The sequence below is a fragment of the Colias croceus genome, chromosome 13, assembly GCF_905220415.1.
Source record: "Colias croceus chromosome 13, ilColCroc2.1".
Taxonomy (NCBI): domain Eukaryota; kingdom Metazoa; phylum Arthropoda; class Insecta; order Lepidoptera; family Pieridae; genus Colias; species Colias croceus.
In genome coordinates, this window is record NC_059549.1 from 10,010,093 (window position 1) to 10,031,967 (window position 21,875).

The window sequence follows — 21,875 nt, forward strand, 5'->3', positions numbered from 1 at the left end:
TTGCAGCCTTCCGTACTACGCATTGCTATATGTTTGTGGTATAAGTGGTGAGAGGTTAGCGAGTGGGTGAATTGTGGTAGTATTATTTTAGATTGTAAGTGAATAAGAATGAATAATAAGATGGTAGTAGGTGTTCGATAATATACCTAAGTAATATTACAAAAAATAGCAGCTCTAGAATATTATGATTCTGTTAATTCTGTTCCGCGGTATTGCTTGATTTTGAATATCAATAATGAATGCCTTCCTTATGAATAAAACAAAGTTATTCGTTATTATTTAAGAATATACCTACATATTTATTACATAGAAAGTCAAGAAAGCCCTATCATCGCTAATAAAGAATCTCTGCCACAATAATAAACATAAAGAAGAACATGGAATAGAAGATAATGCTTCTAGTAAAGTGTTAGGTACCTATATTATCTGCTTTAATAAGTAAGTACCTACTTAGTATTTAGGTACAATTTACATTAGGTATGTAAATCTGAATCTCGTGTGTCTTCCACCAAACGCAAACACCATACAATTCGAGTCGTCCTTTGTTCAGCGGCAGTTTAGCAAAAGCAATTTGATGTTTTACACAGTAGATATTATGGACTCGGCGCGAATATGTAAACGGAACTGCGAAACGGGTTATTTCTTGAGAAATACTATGGAAATGTTTTGTGAAAATATGACACACTACTATTGATGTACAACGGAATGGTATGACTTTCTTTGTTCGCTGTTTTAAATGTTTTGTTACGTATTTCGTTTAACTTGATAATAAAGTATTTCATTTGCGACAATTTTGTGTTTCATTTGGTTGTACCAGCCCCGTTTCTTTCTATAGTTAACATAGAGATAATATGTACTTAGTACATATTATCTCTATGTTAACACACATAGAGATAATATGTACCTACTTAATATTATCTCTATGATAGTTAACGTATATTTTTCTGTTTTCATAAATTACTACCTTTCCACTCTACATGTAAGATCTATGACCATAGAATACTTATTTTTGTATAGGTATATTTAATAAATCTCACAGTTCTTATCTATACCTAGGTAGGTACCTAATTATATATTCCTTAGTATCTACCTACCTACAATTACAATACCTAGTACCTACCTACATATCAATATCTGATGTTACATTATGTTGATATGTATTTTATAAAATTAAATTGTAAAACTAACATGGTTTAATCTTTTAAATCATATTAGTTTTACAATTTAATTTTATAAAATTTGCTCTTGCAACTATGGAGTTTCTTGCCGGTTCTTCTCCGTAGGTAGATACTGCTTTCCGAATTGGTGGTAAATGTTAAAAATATGTACCTAATGACGTTTCAAAAGTGCTTCTAGAAGAAGTCTAATTGAATTAATACATGTTGTATGAGTTTGAGTTTATTACTTAACTACTTACTTACTAAGAATTTGAAAAATTCCATAATTCATAACCCCTTTTTAAAGATGAAGTACGTATCGCAATTACCTTACAAAGTAGATACCTACCTATTTAATTTACCTACACTCGAACAACAGTTAAAATTCTATTTTGGCAAACAATATTCTAAAAGTAAGCAATAAGCATTCTATAAGCTGGCAGCATAATTAACGTAGCAACAGATACACACAATCCATCACGACTGGTCGCACAAGCTCCAAATACGCTCAATTAAAAAGCAAATTAATATTTGGCAAGCATTTGCACTTAGCGGAAAATAAACGACACGCTACATTTGACATGACAGTTATAAGCGAAACAGCGTCGAAGCTCTTAAAATCTAAAATATTCAACATCTTTTTCAACTTCTTACTTCTTAGGAACTATTTCATACTGCTAATTGCGAAAACGATGTCCATTTTAATGTGGACTAATGTATGGAAAACTAAAAAATATGAGTTCTCAGAAATGAGTGATTGCAACACTAAAATGTACCTAACTATTTATAAACAGACTTAAAACTCATGTTTTAAGTCTGCATTTCAGTTTGTTTCATACAACCTATAAGTGAAGCTAATTATACTTAGTTTTCTGTTTTTGAAGTTAGGTATATACCTACTTCTTTTGGCGCGATGGAGAAAAATGATGAGAGTGAATTTTTACGATGCGCGCGCACACCGACGCCTAAATTTAACAGCATGAAGTTAGTTCTAGGTGGTATGAAAATTGATAACATACTTATGTTCAAGTTGTATACCTATTCTAGTATTTTTTCCATACGCCAAAGAAGTATAACTTATCTAACGCGTGTACATAAGTACACACACTCTTTTTTTAAGTTTTCAAGCTAGTTGGTAGTATTTAGAATTTAGATGCATCAAAGATAGTCCTTAACTAAATGCGTTGACCGCAGCATATCAGAATTCAGTGGTAATGCCCGTGCACGGATCGACGGCCACGTTACTCTGATTCATGGACATTCTGCTCCATGTGCTTACGAAATTGTGGATATGCGAAGGTATACCTGCCTAATAATAATTTAGGTACCTACCTATACTGTATTAAAGATGGATATTACGTGAATCATGGATGCGCTTTGCATATGAATAGATAACTAATTATGAAAGTCCTTTAAAGTGAAATCATAATCGGTTCAATACATTCAAATTGCTTTCATTAGTTAGTAGTGTTAGTAGGTACTTAGTGCTGTTAGGTAATTACCTAAGGTGCGTAGTATCACAAAATCTAAGAGATCTCTGATTTAATTAGATATAGAATTAAAGGCTATTTTAAATCGACATTTTACATCGTCTTACACTGAAGCTTACCAGCTGTCCAAACTTACCTATATCTCATCATCCTTTCCCATGAACGTTTAAACCTGCACCTCATAACTTTCGCAAAGCAAAACCGCACAGTAAAAAGTGTGTCACATAAACTAATCAGCTGGTGATGTACGGCGACGGGGTCTAATGGGCCTGTGGGTGCTCAATCACCCTTTGTTGTGCGTCTGCGGTCTGTGACACTTCGTGTTTTTGATTAGCCCTTCGGAGATGGAAAGTTTTGCACTAGGAACGCGTTTGCCAGGAGATAAATGGTAAGGTATAGGTATAGGTTTAAAAATTGGTGTATTACAAAGTTGTTGGGAGGTCTTTGTCCAGCACTAGGACACTATAATATTGTTTTATTTTTTTATAAAAAAAGACGGGACTGCCGCGGTAAAGCTATTGCATGCTATGCCTTCAAGCCACACCTCCGAGCCCGTCGGAGTGGGGAGCGTGAGTTTTTTTCGTTACGGAATTTCTCGATTCGGTCCCCGCGCTCTAGGCCCGTGATAGAAGCTATGCAATAGCTTAAGGCGACTACACCACCGAAACTAGCGCCCCCCCAACATTTTATTTTTTTACTCCTAAACCAGATCAAATTTAAAAAATCTAGCTCGGTACTTTGCTAGTATATTACTTGTAGTATTTTTGGTATTACTTTTCATTATTTTGCATTCGGTAAATTAGGAGAACTTTTGATTACCGCCAAAAGTGGCCACTTTTGGCCGTAATCAAAAGTTCTCTAGAATAATGAACAGTTAGAATAGTGAAAAGTAATACCAAAAATACTACAAGTAATATACTAGCAAAGTACCGAGCTAGATTTTTTAAATTTGATCTGGTTAAGGAGTAAAAAAATAAAATGTTCGGTGGCGCTAGTTTCGGTGGTGTAGGCCTCTTAAAAGGAAAATGATGATTTAAGTAGATAGAGTCGATAAACATTCCGAATGTACTAAACGAAATTCACTATCATACCTATTTAAAAAACGAAAAGTAATAATTTATTTAGCACCAAAATCTGCTAAAGTGAAATTAAATATAAGCGAATGCAACCATGATTTGAAGCAGATGTGTTGGTTTTCGAAGAATATTGAATTAAATACTTAATAGTGAAAGCAAAAGGGTTAAGAGTTTTGCAACATTTATTAAATAAGCTGTATCTATACTAATATTATAAAGCTGAAGAGTTTTTTGTTTGTTTGAACGCGCTAATCTCGGGAACTACTGGTCCGATTTGAAAAATTCTTTCGGTGTTAGATAGCTCATTTTTCGAGGAAGGCTATACGGTATATATCATCACGCTACGAGCAACAGGAGTGGAGCCAGGGGGGTGAAACCGCGCGGAGCAGCTAGTTATTGATAAATATGGATGTGTAAAGAATTATTGGTAGTATTTATGTAATATAATACCTACTAATTCAAAATTTATTCACCTAAACAAAATATGAATTAATTTCTTCAGAGAATACTCTCTGAAGAAATTAAAATGCTTATCCATAGTACCATAAGTATAATTTAATGTATAATGACGTAACAATGCTTTATTAAGAGGGGAAAAATATACTTAACCAAAAAGTGAAACACAAGGCTACAGTGTAGGTAGGTACTACAGTCGTATAAAATGGTATCTAACATCAGCATTCTTCCTGGAAACCGTCCAACTTTTACAATACCTACTTCTCCAATACAAAGGTTAATATTTAATGAACCATATTTACTCCCTGTAAAACAAAACCACAGCCGTTTCAATGGATTAACATTTTCACCACATTATCCTACAATATGGTTACCCCTGTCAGCTGTCAACTGTCAATCTTTGACAGGATATTTTGTACCCTAATATTTTCCGTCCTTCTCTAACTCTTGTAGTAAAGAGGGACAGAGGATGTTTATGTTATTGAAACAGATTTAAAAATCAGTGAGCAATGGACAGCGAATTTAATAGACAGAAGGGATTTCATGAAGTCGGTTTTAGCAGTTTAGGGTGTGAATTTTTACAGACGTCTAGACGCGTATTAGAAATAGCAATTTGCTAAAAATAATGTTTCATCTTTTGAATGTGGAATATTTTGTTTTTTAAATATTCAAAACTTTTTACTTATCTATAATATTTTTGCATTTGAGTAGGTACCTACAAAGATTTAATAAGATGAAAGGAAATATAAATGGACGGAGGGAATTATTTTATCATAACCGGGGCAATATGAAAAATTCTATTAAGAAATATGGAGTTTTCCACTAAAATAATAACAACACCAAACAATTATTATAGTTACTTATATCTTTTTTATTTTCTTCCGTTAAAAGTATTAATGCATTAGCAGATTTACCTACTTATATCTATCCTACCTAACTCCTAAGTAACAGACTGTTATAAGTATTTAAAGTGTGAAAAATACGAGAAAGGGTAATTTATTAATCAGTAATGGACTCTCTATTGTGTAAACCAAAGTAAATTTCATACATTTAACACGAACGAGTGTTATTTTTCTAATCCCGACCTTTTACATCACATCTAATATTCGTATGAAGTATTTTGAGTTTTATAAATTAGCAATAGAGTTCAAATTAACCTAATTCCATGTATATTTCAAATAAAATTTGTCCCAAGAACAATTTTCCATACCACCTTCCAAACAACATATAGATCTTTAAGCTCTTGTAATAAGGGTTATATTCGTTTGGCATTTTCAGTTTTATTGGTCAAAAATGGTGGTATTATGATAGAGGGTTGAAGTAATCGCTTGTGGGAGCCAGTGGCTTATCGGTTTACTAGAATAATGTTTATGTTTACTTAAAGCTTATTGCGGGCATAGGGTCAGTATTAAGCATAGATTTGTTTACAGGCATGGTATAGTCTAATGGAAACCAGATTATAATGGATATAAAATATACGAAAAGATTAATAGATATCAATACAATGGGTAAAAAGCTTAGTTTCAGGGGGGAAAGTTCCAATTACTAATTTTACTATCTATTTTTGTTTTTCAAATTCAAATTACCTAGGTACCAACATTTATTTGCAAGAATGCAGTTACAAATACATCTAGGTAGTTGTTGTTATTGCAATATTAAAGTGCACATTCTACCCACTATCCGGGTGTGTAAATATTTAAATAGAAATAAATTAGATACCCAAATTAAACTTTCAAGTTCGTTTCAAGTTTTTGTACTTACCCAAAATTACTTATTATAGTTTATGCATCGAATTTAATTGAAATCGGTCCAGCCGTTATCTATTACTAAGCAACAGAACATCTAATACGACAATAAGCTCTGTTTCCTTTTAGAAACAAACGTATATTATTCCTCATATAATATAATCTGTGATAATTGACAACAGACGAACGATCCTATTGTACGCTGGACCATGATCCGTGTCAGTATATAATCTGGTGTCAAACAAACTACATCAATACATCGTTTAGTTGGAAATCTGTATTCAGATGTAGGCTTTTTAAAATTATTGTACTCTAAATAGGTTGGGACAAGTTATAAGTCATGAGCGATTTAAAATACTTATTTGAGATTCATATTATTTTGCAATCATTAATTCTATCATTCCCAACTAACCAGCTGACCAACTATATAAGTAGGTATATAACTATGCATATAATATATAATAGTCTATAGACTTGCTAGAAGTTGCGGCTTCTCTTATGTTATATACCTGTTAAAATAACGCCGGTTCTTCTCTCTAGACACTGTTATCTGGTGGCAAATGGTAAATCTATGTAATGACGATTCAACAAAAAAATAAAATCTGAGGTATAAAATTGTATCGATGGTAAGGTAAAGGCTCCTAATACGGCGGTAGTCAAAATCGCTTCCTAATACGGTGGTATTTCTTTTTTCGAGTTTTATTCCTGTTTTATAAATTTTAAGTACACCAAAACGTAAGCTATTTATTCCAAATTTATTACTCCATGACTTAACTAACGTTTGCAAGTATAGCACATAGACAACACAACAAGATCAATCAATCTGTGTAACGGCATCGACATGAGAGGTGTTTCCATACAAACGCGAAACAACAAAAGTAAGTACACTAATATTTATAAACTAAGTTTTTCGTATTAAAAAGCCGTTCAAGTTTGTATATGTATTGTTTATTGCATTTTCCTACTATTACACTCACTATTTAAATAGCTTGTTTCATATTTGTAAGTCATTTTCTACCCAAAAAATAAGAAATAAAATACCGCCGTAATACGATACAAATTTTATAGATTAATCCTAATACGGTGGCATAACTCCGAAATAGGAAAAATACTGGGCATGTTTAATTGTTTATAACTTTAATTTTATTTACTTATTGAATTAATTCCAAGATTAGTTGGAATAATTATTAATCTGATAAATTAGAAACCATATTCTGCGGTATGTTTTCTTAATTAGAAATCCAGTTAAATATGAAAATGGTTGAGTACAAAATGTTTGTTTCTTAGAAGGGGTAAAAATAGGAAGGTGTATTTTAATGTATCACAAATCATTTATTTTGTATAACTGTTGATTTGAGTTTTACACATCTGAGCCAAAAAACTGTTATCATTTGATTAAGCATTTACATTCTCTTGTTTATCGAATTTTTGATGGGTCAGAATTAGGATTATTAAAAACACGAGTAGTTTTCCTATTACGGTGGTAGATATTTCCAGGTAACTCTGTATTAGGTTATATATGATCTCCTATTACGGCCCTATTTCATAGAACTTAAAATTACCAGATTTAGGGTTGCGTAAATAAATAAGAAGTTTTGTGTCTTTTTTTGTGGATTCTTATTTGATATGCGTGTTTTTTTTCCGATAAAACTAAAAGCATAAATGAAACACATTAAAAGTGAATCAACGTAATCAAACCAATGGTTAATGAATAAAAAACTTACAATTTACTTTACTAACACATTCCTATTATTTAACAAATATTATTTGTACGGAACTTCAATGTATATAATATCTGACCCTCCGTATTAGGAGCCGCCTACCGCAGTATTAGGCTCTGACCAAAATCATACCTCCGTATTAGGGAAAATCGACATGACTATTTAAATATTTTTTTAAAATAAGAAATATTATGAAAATAAACATAGACTCAACAGCAATACAAAATTTAAGTTCCACTTTTAACGATAAAGTGGTTTGGCACCTTTAGAAATACTTACAAATGCTTATTTTTGATACTTACTTTCAAATGTTGCGAAATACCTCCGTATTAGGTGCTTTTACCTTATCAACAATCGCCATACCGCTTTCGCTTATACTTTAAACTCAGGCGCATACCATAAGCGGATTGTGAGGCATTATCACGGGCGGACGCCTCCGCGATCGACAGCGCATTGTGACCGCACTAATCCTGGCGATTAGACGATAATCTGTGCCAGATACTGAATTGTTGGACACCTTTGTAGTAGATGTTTGGACGAATAAGTTGTAAGGACATCACTATAGCTTATTTGTAAGGACATCACTACTCACTGGTATGGATGACAAGGTGTATGCTAAAGAGTCGTATATTGGTGATATTTCATATGAAGCGTGAATAGGAAAAATTTTTGTTTTGTAACATAGTAATAATTCTCACGATTAGAGGCTGATCTGTATAGCAGATAGGTTTAGATTAGGTTAGGATTAGAATAAGTGTAGAATTGTTAAATGTATCACCTACCTATGTGGTAGATATTTGTATAGAAATAAGTTGTACCTACGATCACTTGTGGCAAAGTGCAATGCCAAATCGAATGATCTTTTAAAAACTTTCAAGAGCACTTAGAATTGGCTATCACAAAGCGCGAATCGAATCAGTTTTTTAAACATTAAGACTAATAAATATTTTAGTTATCTTAACAATATTTATGGTAGACCATTAAACAAAAGAAGCTCGTAAATATTAGATATAATATATTACAATACCTACAGGGTTTTTAAAGACCCAGTATACACTTGTTTAACTGACACAAAGTAGGTATACGGTAGCATTTAGAATTATCCGTAATGTTTAATTGGTCGGAATAAACACGTTAACCTCGAAACCCAACACCTCAGCCTCGGGTTACAAGTTAAATAATTTAACGAGATAATTTCATCAAGTTGTGGTTAGTTTGTATCGTTATATCTGATTTTAATTAAATTTAGAACATTTAATGTGTTTTTTAACAAAAAAATACGACAGATTTTGTTTAGATGCCCATATACGTACTAGGTACCTACCTACTGTACCATCAAGTTTTCCTCTACATCTTTGCTACTACAAAACTACACAAAATTATTAACAGAAATGTCGCAAATATCATGCATCTATCCAACATGGCGTCCCCTAAGCGACATAATGACAAGCGACAATGATGTCGCGACGGGGCGCTTCCGTTGCAATGGCCGAAATCATTTATTATGTTACTTTTATATTGGATACATATTTAAACCTTAGTAGACTTGACAAACATAATCTCAAACGGACGAACTTAAAAAATATATCTAAGTAGGTATAGAAGCGCCTATAAATACATCAAAAGCGTCAACTAATTAATAATGGTACCTAGGTACCTAAGATCACTTAGTTAGACAAATTTAGAAAAAATAATCAGAAAGCTGAAAGCAAAACAAGCCCAAATCCCAAATGACTTGTTTTGCTTTGAAATGAAGCAATAAGCTTTCAGTCTAAGCTTTCAGTTTATAAGTTCTTAAAAATGCAGAAAACACAAATAATTCATTTTCTACCTAGGTACTTCAAATAGTTTTGAAGTAAAGATAATAATTAGGGAAAGATATCCTTATTTAATTTAATATAAAATATTAAATTGTTATACCTAGGTAGGTACTTATTGCATAGGTTGTATAGACCTTAATATGAAAAATGCCTGTAATAAAAAATATTAATATTATCGTGCTTAAACCCCTTGTTAATCAAATCTCATTTTTTAAATTCGATGTAAACACAATTGCGTGACGTCGGTTAACAAACAAATCGGGGCTCATATCAAAAAACGTATAACTAACAAAATCAAACGAAAGCTTCGTACTTACAATTTTTTGTTTCTTGTAAATTCATTATTAAGCACTTAACTCTGTAATAATCCGTTATCACTAAAAGAAATCAACATTCATACAGTAAAACTTGAACATTTCTTTGGATATTCATTTATGTATAATGGGAGAGAGTGCTAATTCACATCGCATCAGATTATAGTCCAAGAGACTTGCTTGTAATTGCTTGGTAATCGTGGTTCTTTTTAATATTGTTTTTATATCAACTTGGATTATAAGAGTAATAAGAGTCATTGAAGGAAAATGCGTTTAAGAATTAAACTAATGACAACGAATGAGAGATAAATTATAGTTTTTATTCACAATTTTAACCCTCCTCCTCCTCCTATAAGCTCTTATAAAAGCTCGACGAATGTTAGATTTATCAACAGTAGTTCGGTAGATTATTAAAAAAATCTTTATTTGATATCCAAGTTGGTAGGTATATTGGTATCTAATAAAATATAAGTACTTATAGGTACACACACCAACAAAATCTAGGGATATTTGGTATTGCATCAAATGTCTCAAAATGTACCTACCTATGGAGAATGTTGTGATATTGTAAAAGGAAGAATTACAGCTCATTATAAGGTCTTTAAAAAATATATTCCTACTTAAATAGAAGGTAGAATATTTTAACATCTTTATTTTTGTAAATTACGCAACATTTTCAAAGATAAATATTTTTATTTAAAAATAGTTGAGTGTTACCATCTCTTACACTAGTGTCTAGGATCGTCAGTCACGGTGTTGCCTTTGCGCAAGCACAAACAGTATGCATATTCTATTGAAATGTACATTATAACAAATGTTCACAAGGTATTATATTCACTTGTGTAATAACAGTTTTGTATCTACAACGTGAAAGCACGTCTTTGAATTCCATCTCTGAGATATTATTATAATATACCTATTTGGTAGGTAGGTACTGTTATCTTGTTTTGATAAATGGTACCTACAAGTGTAGGAAATAGGTAGGAATAGAAGTTGTATAATGAAAACTTGCCGAGATATTTTATTAGAAACTAGCTTACCGCCCGCGGCTTCACCCGCTTTATCTAAAACCTAATAAATTATATACCTACTAAAACCTTCCTCTTGAATCACTCTATCTATTAAAAAAACCGCATGAAAATCCGTTGCGTAGTTTTAAAGATTTAAGCATACAAAGAGACATAGGGACAGAGAAAGAGACTTTGTTTTATATACTAGATATGTAGTGATGATAAATTTTATTGAATGGTTATTATATTTTTTATTTGTATGACCGCATAGACTTTATAAACGAAAACGTAATTATTAAGAGAGGAATCCAAGGAGGAATCATTTAGAACCTAGACGGAGTTCGCTGATAATAATGTCAGATAGACTTTATAGATAGCAGTTGAAAATTAATGAGTTTGTATTTATTTTTATCATACATAATCACTCATATGGTAGGTACAATACCTACATAAAATTTATTTATTAACAATTATCTGACTTTTTTTAAAGAAGTCAAAAATATACTTACAGTTTTTATTAAAATGACTCTACATTTTCAATCGTGTAAGAGACAACCCTAAATATAGACTAGGTATAATTTAATTATTTACACACTCAAAGAAGATTATTTAATTCCACAGGACATTTTCTATTGCCAAAGAATGGTATCAAAACCAACCCATAGCATCGAATAACACCACGAAATATGATACTAGTCTCTTATATTAACAATAATAAGACAAATTACAATGAAATAAAGAACATTTTTCTATGAAAAATATACTTATAGTACCTATAGTGGTATATTGTAAAATCGAATTACGATCAATTATTTGACCACAAATAGAGTCAAGTTACTGGCCCGTCGCTAGTTATTTAATAGATTTTAATCTATCTCAATTTTATTGTAGAGAATTACAGTACTTAATTGAGCTTTTTTGCAAGACACTTTCCAATGATAGGATATTGTACCTATAACCTAACTGTTCGAAATGTATTTGTTAAGATGTCACGGTTTTTTATGGAATACCTAAACGAATTAACTACCTAGGTAGCTAATAGATACTGGACTAATATGACGTAAGGTACCTAGCATGCATACAAAATATTGTGGCGTAGAATGCCTACCATTTAAAATATGTTTGAGGGGTAAAAAGGATAGGTTACCTAACTACCACTATCAGAAGTATGTAGTTATCACCTTCATAAATCTTTCTTTTTTATCTAAAATAGGACAGTAGGTAGGTACTCGAACTCGATAATTCTTTTAAACTAAATTATAAAACCATCACCCGTAACAAAAGTTAAAAAAGAATAGGTACGCAGCGGGATAACCTACTCATATAAAAATAATATTACAACCATTTTCTATTCCACAGCGCTATTATCGCCACTCGTAACGACGAATATCTAAAAATAATAATATCGCTCATGCCCCACTGGATACATAGTAACGTGCATATTAGTAATTTCATTTATTAGTCACCCCCATGCCGACAGCCATTACGTCGGAACGACTTCCCTTCGCTCCAATTGTACAAGTGTAATTTGTTCCTATGTATTGTAACTTATGTACGATTTACGAACTGAATGCTCCAATGTCAATTGCATTTGCAACGAAAAAAAAAAGTAATTTTACGCGCCTTTTTTTCTTTTTTTTTTAGGAACGGTTTTTGACGCACAGATAACATAATCGTTCAAGACATTTCTTTTTAAATGTTTTGCACCAGGATTCGATTTCAGTCTTTTAAATTCAAATAAGAATTTAACACATTAATAATTATATTCTGCAACAAAACGGTTTGAGAATATTTAAGATAAGGAGTACGGAAGATAATGAATAGGCTTGTAAAAAAAAACAACAGACGACATTAGCAGCTCAACGTTTATTTCTTATAAAACCAAGGTGTACCTAAAGATACGATCAAAACTACAGAAAAGGTTTATCTCAACACCGCAGAACAACTAACTACAAAAGAGATTACACGATGTTTTGATTGCAGTAGTGGGCTTTCAACACGTCATTTTGTTTTTTTTTTAACAATCATTTGGCTTTATAGACTGTTTCCAGTGCTTCTTTTTTTGTAGGTAGGTAGATTATTTTCTTTATTTGGAAATGAGATTGTTCTAAACATTTAAATATTTATTTCTTCGAGATATTAGATATATAAATAGATATAGAAAAATACAAACAAGTTGTTCGATAAAATCTAGGTATCTACATAATGTACCTATAGGTAGACATAGTGTGGACACATATTTATTATTCTACAACTACAGGGTGTCTCAAAAGAAAGTTTATATTTTGTGGATGAATAAAAAAAAGTAAGCGGTGTATTGAAAAAATGTTTATTAATTATTAAAGTGCATAATATGGGAATTTATTTCTTAAATAATAATATCGTCCAAATGCGGTCCATTGCGTTCACGGCACTCATTTAATCGAACAGTAAAATTATTTATGACAGCTCGGCAGGTAGACACAGTGATGGCTGCCATTTCGTGCCGGATATTTTCTTTTAAATGCACTAGAGAAGTTGGTTTGTTGGCATACACTTTAGATTCAAGACACAAGAAAAAGTCCATGGGAGTTAAATCTGGGCTGCGTGGAGGCCAATTTATACCACCTCTCCTAGAGATCAATTTTCAAAGGAAAATTTCATGAATTCGAGGTAAAGACATATTGGATGTGTGTGATGTAGCTCCGTCTTGCTGCAACCATGTTCTCTGGTTATAGCCAGGAAAGTTTTGCAGTGCAGGCACTAAAAACTCGTCTATCATCTTTACATAGCACTCTGAATTTACTGTACTGTTCGTCTTCAAAAAAGTAAGGGCCAATAATTCCTCGCTAATTTCTATGTGTGGGTATAATAATTTCTTGTGGGGGTATCTTAAATCTAAAATGTATGCCAACAAACCAACTTCTCTAGAGCATTTAAAAGAAAATATCCGGCACGAAATGGCAGCCATCACTGTGTCTACCTGCCGAGCTGTCATAAATACTGTAATTTTACTGTTTGATTAAATGAGTGCCGTGAACGCAATGGACTGTATTTGGACGATATTATTTTTAAGAAATAAATTCCCATATTATGCACTTTAATAATTAATAAACATTTTTTCAATACACCGTTTACTTTTTTTTTTTATTCATCCACAAAATATGTATAAACTTTCTTTTGAGACACCCTGTATAACTAACAATAACAATAACTGGAAAAACTTTACAGGTATTCAGGTTATATTTTTTTTTTTTAATTTTCAATTTATTATCCGAAGAGAATCTCGCATCAAACAAAAATAATATTTACGCACATTTATTAACTCAAAAAAATATAAGTAATATATCACGATATCCAAAAATAATTACAAAAAAAAATTCTAAGAAATTTTAGATAAACATCATGGCTTCCCAAGCTGGCGTCATCGTTGACACCAGTGGCCAAATAAAAAGTAACACAATTTATTGTGTATAGGTATTATGGCGGGATAATTCTGTATTATTCACAAATAAATAGCAGGGGACCGTGAATACCATTGTACCCGTGTCATTGTCACTCATATTATGTGCTAAGTTCACTAATGCTTTTGGGTTCCGTTTACAAATAGTTTTAGAATAATTTTAATTTTGTACATTAAATTATCATACATTCATAAAAATAGAAATAGTTCAGTATTAATAAAAGATTAATATAACAGTGGTAATTAAAAAAAAATACGCGTTAAATTTTACTTTTGAATTTTCATATATAATTTTTAAATAGTCTTTAAAAACGAATTTGTTAACAAAACGAAAGTAATCTATTTTTTTCATTTTCTTTATTTACATCACAATAAGCATCATTGGTTGTATTTTAAATAGCTCTAACTATACAATCAATCGGCTTGTAAAATGCAATCGAAAAGTACAGACAGAACCCATTAGAACAAGTCGATACTCGAACTTTAATTTTTTCTATCAAAAAGATTTGTCTCCTCGAATTGGGATTAGTTGGAAATCGGCTCGCTGGCATCACGGACAAATATTTGCCTGACACTTAAAGCATCATAATCGGCCCAGGGCATGATCGCACCTATTATGATATAAAATAATATTGACACTAAAAGAGTCTATTATCTCTCTCATTCACAAACATATTAATATAGTAGTCACAAGGGGTAGGTATCTCGGTCTTTATTATTTATCCAGTTTTATTAATATGGTAGCTAAAAGCATTAATAATAAAGAAATGCTTAAAGATGGTCATTGATTCTCCTTCTTTGTTATGGAAGTCGGTTAAAAATAGCTATATATGTCTCAACATAGCGCAGAACACAATTAATATGTTTATATAATACCTGTAACGAAATTTTTAAGTTCACCCGGTATTCGTATTAGAGCTTCTCTAGATTACCTAAATACAATTTTTATGATCGATATTTGCATTTCAATATACATAGGTAATTACAGTTAACAATTTAAGAACTTAAAATAATTTTATTATCAGGTCAATTTCAAGGTGATACATTACTAGGTATTATTTGGACTGTATTAAAATAAGTAAACCAAAATAACAAAAAAGATATCCAACCTTTCGTGGTTTAAGATAAGCAGTGACTAATAACCAAAATACCCATGAATCTTATCACCGAACTAAGAATCTTTATGAAAAGGTGTAACACTGATAATGATGCCCAAAGTAATCCGCTCATTCAATGAACTATTGTACTTAAAACCAGAAGCTTTTACAAAAGAGAACGCGATTTTATACCTTAACGCCTTGAACAAAAGTTTGCCCAGTTTTTATGCCACCATTTGCATTAGACTTTAGTCGCCATTGTTAAAACTGGGTTACCAGTTTCTATTCAACTTAGTCATGTCCGGAGTCCATTACTTTTGAGTTTTGCGTGTTTCGCACAATTTGAAAAAAAAATGTAGTGACAACACTCTTTTGTTCTTATCCGGAAGGATTTTACAGCTTTGCGGAGATTAAGCGGAGATTACATTGAAACAAAAGTTACTTCGCCGATGGAGAATTCATTAAGTCGATCTTGCACAATCCGTATTTTCTAGATGTAAAGCACTTTCCCACGAAACTTATTAGTAAAGTACCTACTCAGAAACAAAATACCTACATAGAATCTGTTGTAGGTATCTGTAACAAAAACATGTTGCACCATGTAGATATCTATTATACCTACTACTTCGTTAAAAATAATTTTATTTTTACTTGTAGGTACTTTTGTTAAATTAGATATACCTAAGTTTTTTGAGGAAAAATAAATGATTATTATTTTATACTTATTTTATTAAAAACAATTATTTAAGTTTAAAACAGAAATAAGATTAATAATTAAGTTTTTGTTTTTTAAAACGCACAATTTTTATAGATTTCACGGTGACTTTCACTACCAAACATGAATTTAAATTTGAAACAAACGGAGAGTCTAAGTAATTGTAATTAATTTTGAGATATAAATTACCAATCGCTTGTCCCAACTTCGCCACAAAATAAATTCGATGTAAAAGTGATATTTTATATTGTCTCATAACATAAAATAGCCTATGCTAGGTACTCGGTAAAGCCGTAGCTTATGAAAAAAAAAGAAGCATTATTTTTTTAATTTATCCGTTACATTCACAATTATTAAAGTAGAATTACTGTAAGTACCTATTACCTAATCTATAGTGTAGATTTGTATTAGAATACAATAATTGAAAATGAGGTAAATACCTACCTACTATAAATCTGAAAAAAATTATATTAATAATATCTAGGCATAATACATGAATATCTATACCTACACAATTCCCATCTTTTTGTTGTGTTCATATACCTTGAAGCCAATTAACATAAAAGACAAAATTGTAGAGCTCAAAGACAAATTCGTCATTTAAAAAATCATTAACCTAAAATATACGAATAGAATACACGTTTCACGTTAATTAAAATCTTGAACCGAATTCAGCGATCTCAAAGATTACAGAGGCGGGTAATTTCCGTAATGGCGGCATACAGCTCCGGTGACACAGGCAGTTGTAATTACCCACACTCGTGTGACTAAATACCCGATACTATGGCTAATTTCAGGCTTCCATCTGAGCTACGGTGACAAACTATTTGCACGTAATTGTTTGATGCCAATTAGACTTGTGTGAATAATGATAGAGCTTAGTGATAGAGATTCTCGTTATACACAATAATATCGTTTTAATGTAGCGTACTAAAACATAGACAACATAGTGGTGTTCAATGTTCATTTACTTTTATAATTTGTATCATCCAAGAAGCTTATATCTAATACACTGGAGATTTCGGTATGAACATTGACGTGTAACAAGAAAATATTGCCCAGTTCATGTTTTTTATCACTTTCACACCTAACTTGGTATTGCCACTGTTAATACGAAGTTTTCCCAAGGCTACTATGTATGCTGTAATATTCTGTGCAAAAGGTTAGTTTTTGTACATGAGTTTGTTGATAAATTGCCAACAACGTCATTCAGAAGCATTGTTGGATGAGACAATTATTATTTATGCTAAATAAACTAAGTATCTGAACCAATTATTAAAAAGCGATACTCCCTGATTATGGGTAGTCACCATAATAAAATTGTAGCAACTCTCACTTTGTCAATATGGCATGTGTGTCAAAGAAATTGCGTCGCTTCGAATATTTAAGTTAATATTGTTACTTATTTAATGAATATTTTCCGAATATAAAGAATGCATTGTATTGTGCAAAATTGCAGAAGTGTTTGGACACCAAATTCTGGCATAGAATTTCACAGGCAAGTGTATATTTATACGTTATTTACAATATTCCTCAATACTCCTGCATTTACCTGTTTAGAATCATTTCAATGGCAAAAATTGTCTAATTTAGCATCATTTTAGTAAGCAGTCATGTTAAATTTGTTATTTCCCTAATACTTTATCATTTTTCAACAAGTTTTCAATAAACAGATTTAACAAGTAAGGTAACCATGATGACGAATTTTTATGGATAGCGAAGAGAATATATTGTAATAACAATATTATGATGAAAATTTAGAACACCATTTTAAAGATTGTTACTAGTAATGAAACAACACATGACATCGGTATTGCACTCACATGTAGTTATAAGATTGTTCGTTTTTACATTGAAATTTATACTTTTTTAACTTACCTCATATTTTTTTGTTTTACGTATTTCAGCTTTCCAAAAAGTAAAATAAAAAGAAATATATGTGCCCATCAAGGTTACTGAGGATTACGACCCAGAAAAAAATACCTTTTGAAAAATAAACTTTGTAAAGTTAGCTGAAATTTGTGCAAGGCTGCTATAAACAGTTTTTCTTTGATGATTCTGGCTTGAAATTGACCCGTCGAAGCAACGCGTTTAAAAAGAAGATCTGAGTAGCTAACAATTTGGTAAACAGCATCTGATGCAAAACACAACTTTCCTCTATTTACAAAGGATGTTAATGCTATATATCGGTTCATACCCAAGCTTTGTAGCCAAAAGTTATTTATAACTATCATTCTATACCAATTAAAATTGTACTATGTACCTACCTATAAAGTATGACCATAATATTATAATATAAATACTGTTAAAAATATATGTCGTTATTATTTATAGACCATGATTTTTAGTTTTTTCTATTTTGAAAAATCCTGAATTTACAAACCAGCGTGGTCACTCGACAGAAAGAGACAAATAACATGACTGACGTCATTGAATGTCATAGTTTCTTGTTTCAAGTTAATGGTCATAGTGCAATCTCCAGTGTATTAGTAGGTAGGGAGGCGAAGAGGGGAATTTTCTTCAATACTCGAGCGTAGCAGTTTAAGATATGAGAGATACCTTAGACCTAATAGAACAACCTTGTTAACTATTTAGCTCTTTATGTAGTGACGCGCGCCCAGGATAAACGATCAGATTAGTGAAAAAAAATCGATAGTCTGAAATACTCGAGCGCGTCAGATTAAGATATTGGGGGTTGATTTTAGTGTTTTAAGACTAAATTTAACTAATCTGACGATAAGTCCTTGACGCCGCCAAGTTATAGGGTCGCGAACTTGTAAAAAAAAAACGTTAATCCGGCATTCTCGAGCGCGATTGTTTTTATTTTTATTTTGAAGAATATAATCTAAAACTTACTAAAAATACAAAATCTGCCGCTTTCCGCGTGACCGGAAGTCTGGAGGAGCCATTTCGTCTTCCGAAAAACGCGTTGCAGTATATAAGTCGCGAACGATACATTTTACAAAAAAAAAAGTTTGAATAAACAAAAAAGGTAATTTTATTTTACACAAAAATGTCTCTTTACATTTTTGTCCAAAGTTAAAACTTTTTGACTTGAAGCATCATAAAAACTCAAACTCCCGGTTTTTTGAGTATATCTCGAAAACTGAGGGTGTTAAGAAAAATTGATATGAAATAACGATGATTAAAAAAAAGAAACTCTCAAACCTTTTTCGGTCAGATTAAGAGAACCCACCAACATTTTTGTCAGATTAAGAAAATATGCTTTCAGGAGACCGAGATAAACCTCCCCTATGAAAATCTGACGCGCTCGAGTATTTCAAAAGGACTTTTTTTTTCTGCATTTTCAAAAATTCATCGTAACTTATCGTCACGCCGAAATCGTCAGTTTTTTTAAGGGGAGCTTCCTTGGGGCCTACTTAACACCCCTTCCGAAAATCTGACGCGCTCGAGTAAATTTTTTTTTTGTGCATTTTTTACGAATTAATATGCCTAGCCCCACCACGCAAACCGGCAGATTAGTATACCGTTGTTATCAGAGGCACTTGGGGCATACGTAGTATGAATATCTGACGCGCTCGAGAATGCCCAAGTAACTATTTTTTTTTACATTTTTGAAAATCCGTACACGCCAAACTCACCGCTAAAATGGTTTTTACCATAGAAGCTTTTCTTTTAGAAATTATTTTATCTATCGATTTTGATAAGTCTCGACGGCGCAGTTTAATTACGCCATTTAGCTACCTCGCCTCCCTATCTATAGAGGATATAAGCTTCTTGTTTGTATCTAATTCCAACATAATATTATTAGGAAAATGAAAAACAAAACAAATCTTGAATATTTTATAAAACAACGTGGTATCATTATGTGGGTACTAATATTTGAGTTATAAAAAAGTGTTATGAATTATCATGATTCATGGAGCTCAATCATAGAATCTTTTTTGATGTTTTAGATGTATGTAGGTAGATACACATAAATTTTTGGGATGTTCAAGATAACTAGTGCCATCTGTTTTCACCATTATAAATGAACCATCTCGGTCTTGGTGCCATGTGCCATCTATACGCCGATTAACGAATTAGGGGTTCCATAAAATACCTCTAGAGAGCACTGTAGTCTGTAAAGTAAAAATTACCGATTGTATTCAATAAATTGTATGTAATATACATGCAACATATAATTTATTTTATATACCTATTTTAGGTAGTACAATTTTTCAGAACATAATGCGTAAAACGTCACTTAAATAATATTTGACTGCTGTCAATCTGTCATTTGTCAGTTGTCACTTCGTGTTTGAGTGCTTGTGGGTTGTCCACAGAGCAAGTAAAGGGGTTGTCCTCTTGAATCTTTATTTGTTGTTATTGAAATATTTTATTGAGAACAAGCTATAAAATATGATTGGTGTGAGATTAAATACATTCAACGATAATGCCGGTGAGCCGGAACAAGATGCAAATTCTGCATTAACTGAACTAGACAAAGGTAAACATATTATAACCTTGCGTATACTATTTTTCAGTCACAACCGCTGCTATAAATTATTGTGTTACAGGTCTCAGATCTGGGAAAGTTGGCGAGCAATGCGAAGCGATCGTTCGTTTCCCACGTCTCTTCGAAAAATATCCATTCCCGATTCTAATAAATTCGTCATTTCTGAAACTATCGGATGTCTTTCGTATGGGCAATAACTTCTTGCGATTATGGGTTTTACGGGTTTGTCAGCAAAGCGAGAAGCATCTGGACAAGATATTGAACGTCGACGAGTTTCTGAGGCGGGTTTTTAGTGTGCTACATTCTAACGACCCTGTAGCCAGGGCTTTGGCTTTAAGAACTTTGGGTGCGGTGGCTGGAATCATACCGGAGCGGCAGAATGTCCACCACGCTATACGACGAGGCCTGGAGAGCCACGACAATGTTGAAGTTGAAGCTGCTATTTATGCAACTACAAGATTTGCAGCACATTCTAAGTAAGCATAACTATATTACCTAAGATTAATTTTTACAGTTATCTTATGATTGTTAAATGCATACTTAATAAAGTGAGAAACTAACTCAAAATGTTAATTTGTAAAATTATTATTTTATGCATAGTAAATAGTTAAAATTTAAAACAATCTTTCATTGATTTTGGATAAGTTTCTAATGTTTTACTCAATTTGTTTTCAGTGCATTTGCAGTATCCATGTGCAACAAGCTATCAGACATGGTGGAGTGTGAGAGTACAGGCGCAGAGAGGAGGGCTAAGCTTGTGAGAGCTCTAAGAACTGTTCATGGCGGAGGTATATTTATTTTTACAATTTCAATTTTAAAAAATGTCAATTCTGTCAGTTTCAATAAGTGTAATTAATGTTACAGTTTTAATGGATGTCTTATTATTTTAATAATAAGATGTTTTTGCATCTAAGTAAAAATATTCTGACTTACATAAAATGTTGTTTTCAAAGAATCCATGTTATTTATCAATTTATTTATATTCAAAATTCAGAGTCTTGTAAGACAAAGCAAGATCTAAAGACAAAAAGTACATTTTCTAGTAGTTTTCCACTTACATTTACATATTTTTCTAGCCGTTCGAGCGCAAGGGGTTTTAAAACTTCTCCGATCACTCTTGGAAAGATTCCCTTCATCAAGTTCAGTGAGGGCAGCTATAACAGCACTTACTGCCATTGCAGCTGATACAGTAGTTCATGTGCCTGATCAGGTAAATTGATATTATTATGTAAATTTATCTAATGAAAGAGGCGTTTAGTTTCAAATAATCACTTAAAAATATATTTAAGAGTGTTCATGCCCTAGAATCTGATTATAGCGATTATGATATATATTCTATGGGGGGCGCTCATGCTCGCGTCCGTAGGTGCTAA

The 21,875-nt window shown here is 32.0% G+C and overlaps 1 protein-coding gene across 1 annotated transcript in view; it reads left to right on the plus strand.

Annotated features, from left to right (window-relative positions):
- The first annotated feature begins 20,346 nt into the window (after positions 1-20,346).
- The window catches only part of LOC123696695 (integrator complex subunit 7), a 29,568-nt gene continuing 28,039 nt past the window's right edge, over positions 20,347-21,875 (plus strand). Inside the window, exons 1-4 of the mRNA XM_045643048.1 lie at positions 20,347-20,493; positions 20,564-20,978; positions 21,178-21,290; positions 21,579-21,712. Coding sequence (XP_045499004.1) covers positions 20,406-20,493; positions 20,564-20,978; positions 21,178-21,290; positions 21,579-21,712 — 750 coding nt within the window. The 5' untranslated portion in view covers positions 20,347-20,405. The remainder of the gene's footprint in view (positions 20,494-20,563; positions 20,979-21,177; positions 21,291-21,578; positions 21,713-21,875) is intronic.